Raw genomic sequence first — 11,677 nt, 5'->3', positions numbered from 1 at the left:
TGGTTCCAAAGCCGCGTCTCGCTCTCATCGAACCGAGCACCCGCGATTTTACTACTTCAGCCTCAATGTATAGACAGTCCCGCACCACTCGAGTGCGTTGCGGGACAGTCTACCCTTCACACTCCGTGGAGCTATAGGCGCGTCCTCCGCTGTCAAGTCAAGGTTCACACTTCACAGACACGAGACGACATAGTCAGATACGTGATCGACGTAATCCGTGCTAGCACTCACCAGGAAGAGGCACTGGGCACAAGCAGGAAAATGAAACGAAATTAATCGTTTCCCAGCTAATTTTCCACTGAGGCTGGGGCCATGGCGCTCATGAAAGAAAACTGTGAATATTTATTGGCTAGCAATGCATGATTCATTCAAAATGGACCGTTTCTAGGTACTTAGTGCTTTTTAGGTACTTACTGCTTACACAGTGCTAACTTCTCTATACGCACCAGAGCAACGGCTGTGCTAAGTGAAAACGGAAACATCAGAATCAGTACCTACCATGCCAGATCGGGTAGTCCTGAATCATTGAAATGCACGCCCACGACCACGATCAGCACTTCGAGCTCAGTAAGTTTGGAATCCAGCGCAAGTTTGCTGAGTCCGGACCGAGATTAGCTCGGGGCTTTAGAGAGCGGTAAATGAAGTCCATTGTCGGAACGAGGGCTATTGAGTTCCTTGTGGGATAATTTCTGTCACAAACATGCATCTCCTGCTGAGAAACCGGCTGAGAAGACTGAGCTCGTCCAACAATTCCTAGAAGTAAGTGAATTTATTCCGATTGTGGCTGTCCAAACAAGCACATCAAAAAGCAATCCGCAGGGTCACTCAGTGAATTGTGAAACGGTTTTGTTTCATAAAAGCGTCTGTTCCGTTTCATTATTGTGTCCGGTACCTATTTTTTATTTTTTTATACAAAATGATTGAAAAATGCAGTTGCGCTGTAAAACGTAAAGCACAGAGCCATAAAAAACTTATCCCGCAATAATTTGCTGGTAACGTCTTTGGCCGCCCTCAGAACTGTCCGTTCTGACAGTTTCGCCTTCACGGACCTGGTGACGCCAGTGTCGGACCGCTAGATGGCAGGCACGTCGGTGTATGTGGGTGAATGTCCTTACATGGCACTTGCCAGGCACTCTGTCAGTAATGGAGCACTGAGCGACAGCGTTCAACAGGTAACAGGGCCGCCGCACACCTTCTCCCCTACAGCCGTTAGTGAAGCCAGCCGTCAGGTCATTTGGTTAATCAGGGGCCCAGGGCCCGCCCCGCACCTTCTCCCCTACAGCCGTTAGTGCACCCAGCCGTCAGGTCAGGTGCGCCTGTTTTATCATGGCTTTTGGGTCGGACGAGGGAGGATAACGTCTCTTCACCATCTAAACTCATGACTCACGGAACTCAATGTTATTTCATCTTAGAAGGTGTATTACTTCCATAGATACGTGCACCTCTATCCCTTTTCTTTCTCCCTCTCTCGCCCTTCTCTTAAATGTTACTCGCGCCTCTCACACTTGCTTTTAATGCCGTTTAAACGTTAGCAATGCTTCAATATATTGCCTCCGCGGTTTTGTGCCGGCAAATCCGAGCCACATTTGCGAAACGTCTCTTCTTGCCTCAGCGTGACGTGCTCCACCTGCGTGACGGCTGTGACGTGACGGGCGGCGTTACGTGTGACGTGTGATGTGGATCACCTGACTGGAGGACTGACGTAATTGGGTACGGGCGTGACGGACCGGCGGTGAGGGTCCGGGTCCCCACAGGAGGGATCCAGGTCCCGCTGTCACATCCGGCGGGGTCCGCCGCACCCTACATCCGTCCGAGCGGTCATGACACGTCTGTCAGATGACACGTGACATTGCAACACGCGTTACGTGGCCAGAGGGGATGGTGTCACTCCAGGTGTTTGACCCGCGTGACGGGGCGGGCCGACAAATCTGCGTCCAGTCAGGTGACGAGTAGCCGTCGTGGAGCCCCCAATAAGCGCTCGTGCCGTATAATTGTCCCGCGAGTTCAATTCACAGTCACAGCCGCTCGTCACGTAGGTATGGTTCAAGGCCGGGTCCGATCGTTCCGGGCCGTTCCACCCCATGGACCTCACAATTGTGAGGCAACAGAGCGCTGCTGTTGGGAGCTGGCCACCTTCATCCCACTTCACTGGACCATGCTCACATTTTCACACGTGTATTGCTGCTGATTGCATGGATATGCCTATTTATCAATGGTGAAGGGAGGTATGTAACAATTTGAATCATGTGTAAAATTGCAGCACCGCAATGTGCGCAGTGTTCAATGTTCAGACAGCCGACGTCAGCCGCTCCCTTCCTAATGTTCGCTGTTCGCTTGTAAAACCACTAATGGCTCGATGTTAATGCATCAAAGTCCCGGTTTGAAAATTGAACGTCTCGTTGACAATTGCTCACTCATGTTCCTTGTCGTAAATCGCTCAACAAGTTTTTCTTTCCAGCCTTTCATGACAGCCAGAAACGTATGAACATTCGTAATCCGTTTAAAACCGTCCTAGCTCATCCCTAATCGCCCACAAGCGCCCTCAGTCGTATCGTTCCACTCTGACTACCATGACCGGGCCTCCGCTCCCCTCCTGTTGTCATCCGCTCTGCCGACCCCTGTCTCCGGGTCGGGGGACGTCGCGCGCTCAGCACCGTCACGGCAGCGTAACGTCACGTCACGGTGCGCCGGCGTCACTTCATTATACCGTTACGCAGCGTGACGGTACCAGCTGTGACGCTCAGTGACGGCCCCGCGGCCTTCTGTGACTCCTCAGTACCAGACACTTGTGGTTTGTGCGGTTAGAGACTGGCTCCAGCCAGGTTTGGTGGTATGGCATATTACTTTATGCCTGGCTTTTGATGATTTGACTAGGGGCAAGAAGAAATTAGTTATTAGGTGGTAACTGGACGGTAAGCTGTGCTTTCATACATGATATAAACCATCTTATCAACCTAGCATGCCGTTTTTGTTTGCTTGATCAATGATCAATACGTGTCCTTTACAGTGTGATGCATACTAGAGTTGCAAAGTTTTCCCAATGGGCTGCTACCGGCACCGCCCCGCCCCACAAAAATTTTCTGGGATACCGGCATGCTACCACGCCCCAAGCAAAAAAAACCGCCAAATTACCGGCATACTAAAAAACCTGCATTCTTGATTCTGGCTTACCCCTACATGAGATGCCACATTTTGGCAATTTCAGTAACCGCCCCACCCAGCAGCCACCCATTGTCCAACCAAAACTACCAGCAGCCTGATTTTGGCTGAGTTGGCCCCACAAATACCACAATTTTGAAACTCAATTCCAGTCTACAGCTGTTTAAATATAACCTGTAATCCAAGAGGTATTGCCTACAAAAAAACATGTATCAAAAAAGCAAGGACAAAAAGAACTTGAATTACTGAAATGTGTTTTTGAAGACTGCACAGTGAGCAGCAATCACATTTACCACAAGCGTTTTTCCAAATTCTCCTAAAATGTTGGAGGTACCAACCAAATAATGAACTATAGATAGTCTCAAATCACAATCTATAAAACTACAGATTCGGCCATGTTCCTAACTGAGGAAGCGAGATCAACATCTGCTTTTCCTATCCGCCAAGGCCATCCTATCCGCCATGGCTTGCTGGCTCGTGAGTAAGATACGAATCATGTAAAAATATGTGTTAATAACTCACTTGTTCTGAGAAGTCACCAAATAATATGTATAAAAACGATATAATATCCTCCCCCATCTCAAACGCGGGAACAAACACAAGGTTACAAAGGATTTCGAAACAAATGCGCCATAACACAGTTTTTAACCAGCTGATTAAAACACTGCATAAAAGGTTTTAGGACTGCAAACTACTGCCTCGTGAATGATTTTATTGAAAAAAATCATCCAACACAATATTAAATTCCAATTGAAATCAACACTGTGAGTGTTATTCACTACAAGAAAATTCATTTCTCTTAAGTAATTCAACCAAGAGAGCATATGAATAAATATTACGTCATCAGCTTACATCCTTTCTTTAGGGAACAGAGGATCTTAAAAGTCAAACCTTGGAGATCATATTGCGCCACGTTTTATTCATTTCGTCTGCATGTTGTGTTTTCGGTATCGGTAACCCTGGCGTCACCGGTAGCGTTTTCGTTCAAGGTTAAGGTTTCCTGTATTAGGCAGTATTAGGCCACCGTGCCAAGCCGTAGCATGCTGTGACGTCACTGGGTAAGAGAACGTACCACGCTATCAGTATCGACTGAGACTCAGATAGACTCAGAACGACTCAGGCAGACTCAAACTGACTCAGACCGACTCAACCGACTCAAATCGATTCCGATCGACTCAGGCCGACTCAGAACGACCCAAACTGACTCAGACCGACCCTACCGACTCAAATAGATTCCGATCGACTCAGACCGACTCAGAACGACTCAAACTGACTCAACCGACTCAAATCGATTCCGATCGACTCAGACAGACTCAGAACGACTCAGGCAGACTCAAACTGACTCAGACCGACTCAACCGACTCAACTCGATTCCGATAGACTCAGACCGACTCAGACCGACTCAAACTGACTCAGACCGACTCAACCGTCTCAAATCGATTCCGATCGACGCAGACAGACTCAGAACGACTCAGGCAAACTCAAACCGACTCAGGCAGACTCAAACTGACTCGATTTGAGTCGGTTGAGTCGGTTTGAATCTGCCTGAGTCCGGCTGAGTCGTTCTGAGTCGTTCTGAGTTTTTCTGAGTCGCTCGGAATCGATCTGAATCAGTTTGAGTCTGCCTGAGTTGGTTTGAGTCTGCCTGAGTTTATCTGAATCGGCCCGAGTCTGCCTGAGTCGTTCTGAGTCTGTCTGAGTCGCTCGGAATCGATTTTAGTCGGTTGAGTCGGTCTGAGTCAGTTTGAGTCGGTCTGACTCAGTTTGAGTCGTTCTGAGTCGGTCGAGTCAGTTTAAGTCTGCCTGAGTCGGTTTGAGTCTGCCTGAGTCGTTCTGAGTCTGTCTGAGTCATTCTGAGTCTGCCTGAGTCGCTCGGAATCGATTTGAGTCGGTTTGAGCCCGCCTGAGTCGTTCTGAGTCGGTCTGAGTCGATCGGAATCAATTTGAGTCGGTTGAGTCGGTCTAAGTCAGTTTGAGTCGGTCTGAGTCAGTTTGAGTCGTTCTGAGTCGGTCGAGTCAGTTTGAGTCTGCCTGAGTCGGTTTGAGTCTGCCTGAGTCTGTCTGAATCTGCCTGAGTCATTCTGAGTCTGCCTGAGTCATTCTGAGTCTGCCTGAGTTGCTCGGAATCGATTTGAGTCGGTTTGAGTCCGCCTGAATCGTTCTGAATCGGTCTGAGTCGATCGGAATCGATTTGAGTCTGTTGAGTCAGTCTGAGTCAGTTTGAGTCGGTCGAGTCAGTTTGAGTCTGCCTGAGTCAGTTTGATTGAGTCTGCCCGAGTCGTTCTGAGTCTGTCTGAGTCGATCGGAATCGATCGGAATTTATTTGAGTCAGTTGAGTTGTTCTGAGTCGGTTTGAGTCGATCGGAATCGATTTGAGTCGGTTGAGTCGGTCTGAGCCAGTTTGAGTCTGCCTGAGTCGTTCTGAGTCTATCCGAGTCTCAGTTGATACTGATAGCGTGGTACGTTCTCTTACCCAGTGACGTCACAGCATGCTACGGCTTGGCACGGTGGCCTAATACTGCCTAATGCAGGAAACCTTAACCTTGAACGAAAACGCTACCGGTGACGCCAGGGTTACCGATACCGTGTTTTCTTGTAAAGATAAGACAAAATGCCAGTTTAATTCATTTTCATTTCATTTTGGGACCAAAGTTAGGCTCAGGGCTACCTAACACCTGCCTTTTCAGCCGGATTTTCAGTGTTAAATTCTTTGTAGAGCATCTCAGACCACATCTCTGGACTCAAGGCCAGTTTCCAAACAATGTGTTTTGTGGTGTTTTGATTCTGCCTTTTGCCTAGGGAATGTTGCCATGAACATTTATTTATTTTATTGTATTTATACCTATTACCTACCATAAGACTTTGGTTGTGCTTTTGCAACATGAATGAGTATTCTTCCTTTAATAGACCACAATAGATTCTTTAAAAATCCAATTTTAGAGCGAAACCTGTGAAATGCTGAGGTTCATGTGTTTTCACTGTTTGCCCCTACCATTAGCAATGGAACTTCTATCACAAAATGTATTTTGCAGTGGCTAAGATTGCTGTTATTTCAATTCAATGGCCTCTTAGTGTCCAAACTTTGAATCATATGCTGATAATTTTTTTGTGTGCAAAATCAAAAATACCGGCATGCTACCGGCAAGACATGCCAGATACCACGAAAAAACCTGCGGTAGTGAAAGATTACCGGCATGCCGGTAGCGCGGTAGGGAAATTTTGCAACTCTAATGCATACCATTCACTGCTCACTCGATACCTCAATAGCATCTTGGCGTGTTTGCCCTATTCATAACTACGCCGTACCTTCGCCACTGCCTATCGAAATGTCAGGGACAAAATGTCAATGCTAGTCAATACTCATTGCTGCCCTTGAATAACAAAATACAAAATGACACATCATCCTATTGCCAGACAAATGAATTGCTAAATATACCACCGTGTATTTCTTCCCACACCGCTCAAGCACACTAAGCATTATCGGCGTGTATGACACATGCACGCGGAACATCAACGGACATCTAATGAAACGATCGACGTGCGATAGACCAGAGGAGCATCGGGGTTGTGTGCGACGGAACGGCAGTCACGTAATAGAAGATAACGCGACATCTCACCGGGACAACTCATGGACCTACGCCGAATCAGTAGTTGACTCGACGTAGGCAACAAGAGATCGCCACACAAGAGCACTCGACAAATATGTCCAAACACATCGTTACATGACGCAACAGGAAGTACTTCCCTGCCACATGCACTTGAAAGAGCGCAAGTGCACGACAATGAACGTTTGCGAAACACATGGGAAGTAGTGATGCACTGGCCTGGCCGTCAGGAGAGCCGACTCACGGACATCGCTCGCATCCACTGAGAAAGGACACTGTCCACTTTATGTGAACTGGAATCATAAGCCACTGTTGTGTGTCCACTGAAGTTTCTGGTCCACCTACATGGCCAGAAACTAGCCAGTTTCACAGGCTTGCCGTATACAGGGCAGTTATCTGTGTGACCTAACCCTGTCTAGAGTCGACGTCTTTTTCAGATCACAAGTCGAAACTGAAAGCGTTCAACAGCGAACAGCGAGGCCTCCACATATTTGAAAACATCGCGTGCGCAGCTGACGTTGTGTGCATCAGGACCTTGCGAATTACGAGATAGCAGCCGGAGTCAGTTAGAATTCACTCCAGTAAGAGCGAACGTCATACAGCGGCCAGACATCGGCGTCAAGTTATGCTTCGCCGAAATTATCACATCGTTTGCGTTCACCGAATCCTGGATACATAATGCATCAGAGCAGGTCACGTCAGTTTAAAGAGCGCTGACGCGCCAAATCATCAAGAGCGAATAGATGTAGGTGCGGCACAAGACGTCAGTCGATCGTCGGATAGGGTAAGGAACGCTCCAGAACAGTTCAGACATCGGCACAGAACGTGACAATACACGCCGCGGTACCGCTGACTCAGGACAGAATTACCATCTCATCCATACACAGGCGGCGTGGCAGGAATGGCAGATGGGTAGAGGTGCAGATTTTCCGCGAAACTGTCCCGCGACTGTGGCTGGGAGACACGGGTGCGGGTTGTCGCGACTGCAAGCTGCATCCCAATCCCCACAAAAGGAGCTTAAAGGTAATGACTAGTCACCATGACAGCTCCGGCGTCGCGGAGTCGGCATTGCCAGACTGCAGCCACTGCAAGCTTGCAGCGGATACCTAGGGGCCAGCTTCATACATCGCTTCAGGAAAAATATATACGAAAAAGGGATGGTAAATAGTCAAATCATAAATACGAAACAAATATGGAAAATGATAGATGCAGAGTGCGATTTCATCACAACATCGCATGCAACACGCGACATAATTCGTTCTAGATCGTAGGTTTGTCTCTCCAAGTCTATGACGACGCCCCGACATTCAAAGAAGCTCACGACGCCAGCAGACATTGCGACATTGAACAGGGGCGGGTACATGGCTCCTATCGCATAATCTATAGCAGCACACCGGGGACGGCCCGACATCACAGAGGAACGCCGGCGAGCACTGCACGTGCACACGCCGCTCTCAGAACAGGAAAACTGCCAGTTACCTCGTCTTTACAGCGAAGCTCGGTCACAGAGTTCCCACGTCTTTCCCACACCGCGCACCCCTCGAGGGAAATACGCGTCCAGAAATTGACGGGCGCTGCAGAATGTTCGCATGAGCGCCGGTCTCGCGTTGCGCCACGGCTGCAGTTTTTAGATTTTCCTTTCACTGCCCGTCTCTCGCCGTCGGTCGCCAGCTGTGGAGGATAGTTTTATTGTCTTGAGAACCGTTTGGAGACTTCGATAACGCCTCACAGGTGTTGGCAAGGCCACGGCCCGGGCCGGCATCGAACTGCCTGTTAGGCGTCTGGGGACGCCGCTGTTGGTCTATACAGCCGCCACAATACCCTGTCGTGACGGCAGACAGCGGAGTCGACTCGCCTCTCCGGTATGAGTCGTGAGTCATGACTCGCGAGCCGCCCGGCGAGTCGACCGGTGAGTTGAGCTCAGTTGATGTGGTGGGCAGATTACCGATCGGGCGTTTCCATCGCGGGTAGAGGTGATGTCAGGACCGGCTCCTGATCGGGACCGCGGTCATACTGTGTGGTGGTGATCTGGGTGCGGACGCACGGACACTGGACGGCGAGTCTGGTGGGAGTCTCATCGATCGGAGGTGCCTCAGACTCGGTCAGTGTCTCAGATCCTGCCTCAGACTGTCTCACATGGAATCACTGTGTCTCTGAGGTCTCAGAGACGAGTCTCATTGCGATTCTCTATTGCTCACACTGTCTGAGTTCAGTTCTCACTGAGTCAGCTGTCTCAGAGTCTGTAGCCTCACGCTGTGTCTCACAAAGTCTCACATTGTGTCTCACTAAGTCTGTCTCTCCTCCGACACTCCTTCACTCGCTGAGGTCGATCAGCAGCCCCTCGTGTGGACAGCCGACCTCGGCTGCGGAGCTGGAGCTCTGACCGGGCCCGGAGCTGGCGCTGGAGCTGGAACCCACGCTGGGGCTGGGACTGGGGCTGGAGACGCGCGGCAGGTGCCAGTCCCGAGCCGCCTCGGCCGACCTGGCGGCACACAGGGGTTCAGGGGTCAGCTGAGGTGTCGACATGGGAGGCGCGCGGTAATGACGCTTGCACCAGTACTGCAGTGACTGATATGTGAAGGCTGGGAGATTAAGAGCAGTGTTGAATGCAAAGAACACAATGTCAAGATAGATATAGGTCACCGAAAACCGTAAACAGATATTTGGGAAAATGATATGACAGATACGTTTGGTTTAACCAATTTATTGACAACGATTATGCAAGACATGTCGTCCAGTGTACAATAAGCCAACACATTCCAAAAAGCGCATTCACCTACCGAACACCGAACGAATGACATCATACTGGTCCAGTCGAGCTCGTACATCAAGTGACTGACCGCAAATGTCAGATTTTAGTCGTGTTCCCCAGCATGTCACTCGGCCGGGCCGATTTGGAGCGCCAAATCACCGTGTGTGGTCGAGATATGGTCACTTGGTCAGGAAAAACGCCACCGAATTCTGCAGACACTGACCGTTGAACGATTGGTCTCATGACACAGTTGTAGTGGTGACAAAAGTTCCCAGGGTTACGTGTTCGTGACCTTACCGCGCCTCCACGAAAGAGGAAAAATGAGGGGTTTGGGGAGAACAGATAGCTCCTAAACTGGGTCGAGCCAGTTACCCTAGACACGATATTCAGATCTCGGAACGGACAAAGGCCTTGACCTCATCTTTTCATATCATTGATTTAAATTACGACGATCCACGATCAGGCAAACATGTGAATTAATTAACTCAGGTGGGCAGCAAAATAGGTTTCAATCGATTTTGTTTTGAAAATAAAATTAAATAAATGAGACTCGTCAGTTAAGTAGGCAGCCTTTGAGGTGGTTGTCCAGGGCAAAACCACCAGCGTGCAGCCACCAGAGTCCACACCGAGCGCCAGAAATTAGCGCCATTAAACACCAGCACACGCCCATCTACACGAAGTGAAACGGCTGGCGCGTGTCAGTGGAGTGTCGAAACGACACAGCTCAACGACCCGTACCCCGGAGTGCCAGCTTCCATTAACCCGACACCCCGCGACCCGGCGCGGTACGCATCCAGTAACCTCGACGGCCAGATCGAAACCAATCAGCAATCATCCGTTTACGACTGGCCGTGGCCCGCGTTGATATCCATACAGCAGGTCTGTGCAGTGTGCAGTGGCTGGCCAGCCCGGGTGGAGGCTCTTTGATCAATACGTCACATGCGGCAGGCTCCGCCGTGTCGGGCAGGCTGACACTGAGCAGCGGTCAGCCCAGGTCAGCCAGAAATAGCGGACGGCATATTCACAACAGTCAGCTAATTTGCAGAAACAGGGCAGCGGCCAGGGGCTTCCTTATTGAACGAAGCTGGTGTGTAGGTTTGACAGGAAAGAAGCCCGAATGGTGAGGATGATGCCCGCGGTAATTCGGATAATGCATCTGACATTTGATAAGTAGTCGTTTCGTTTGATATGCTGTATGCTGAGAAGCCGGTACGATATTTGATGAAGTCTAATCGAGGACATTTATCCGAAACCATCCAAAATTACAGGACTGGGTGATATTGAATTCAGATGTCTGTATGAAAGAAAATCTGCGCTTATCCAGGAATCATCATCTTATAAGATTATCAAACCCTACGGCAGAGCCTAATAATCCAGCGCTGCAATGCAATTTCATACCCCATGACTCATCCGTCGTCGCATGCCCGTCGTCCGCCCTCACCCCCCCCCCCCATCCCATCACCCGTACGGAGCAGGCCGTCGAGCCCACTCTCCGATGTGTGTGTGTGTGTGTCTCCCCTCCTTCCGCGAGCCCAGGACCGCTGATCAGCTCCGCCTGGCTCGCGTGTCCCGTCCCTGATGATGGGGTCTTACCTGTCGAACGGAACCCAGGCGCGGGGCGACTCAGAGGGCCGGCTCTCCGCCAGACGGGCCCCTGACGGCTCCGGTCTGCGGGAGAGAGGAAACAATCGTCAGTGATCAAACACACAGCAGAAAAATAACAGTCATCATCGCTCACTGCTCAGCCATGCAACAGAAAAACATACAGTCGTCAGCGGCCGCACACGCAACAGAAAAATAACAGCGCGCCGGCGGCATTCGCATCACATAACTACCAACACGACAGTGCAATAATTTCGTCACAGTGAACATGCTTATGAGGCACCTTGAGAAATGTTGCACGATGCATCTCACACATTCATTTCTTTCCCGCGTTGAGAAACCTCTTTGAGCCTCGATGCTGGAACAGATGCTCTCGGCCGGAAGGGAAGGGACCTAAGGTCACTCTCAGATCCCAGGCTATAAAACACCGGCATGCAACATGCATTGCACTTCCGCCTGTGTTCGACGCTTAAACATGAGAAGCGGCCGCGTCCCGTTGCAGGGCGGCCACTTCCATGCAACGTTTATTATTGATAATTGGCCCAGCGCACCCATACCC

The 11,677-nt window shown here is 49.9% G+C and overlaps 1 protein-coding gene across 1 annotated transcript in view; it reads right to left on the bottom strand.

Moving 5' to 3' along the window:
* Positions 1-6,586: 6,586 nt before the first annotated feature.
* Positions 6,587-11,677, bottom strand: part of LOC122367422 — a 40,598-nt gene continuing 35,507 nt past the window's right edge. Inside the window, exons 4-5 of the mRNA XM_043340477.1 lie at positions 11,110-11,184; positions 6,587-9,246 (exon numbers count right to left, since the gene is read on the bottom strand). Coding sequence (XP_043196412.1) covers positions 9,078-9,246; positions 11,110-11,184 — 244 coding nt within the window. The 3' untranslated portion in view covers positions 6,587-9,077. The remainder of the gene's footprint in view (positions 9,247-11,109; positions 11,185-11,677) is intronic.

The sequence above is a fragment of the Amphibalanus amphitrite genome, unplaced genomic scaffold, assembly GCF_019059575.1.
Source record: "Amphibalanus amphitrite isolate SeventyFive unplaced genomic scaffold, NRLGWU_Aamphi_draft 000869F_arrow, whole genome shotgun sequence".
Taxonomy (NCBI): domain Eukaryota; kingdom Metazoa; phylum Arthropoda; class Thecostraca; order Balanomorpha; family Balanidae; genus Amphibalanus; species Amphibalanus amphitrite.
Note: the sequence above shows the minus strand (reverse complement) of the source record. Positions and strands in the feature narration are given on the sequence as shown.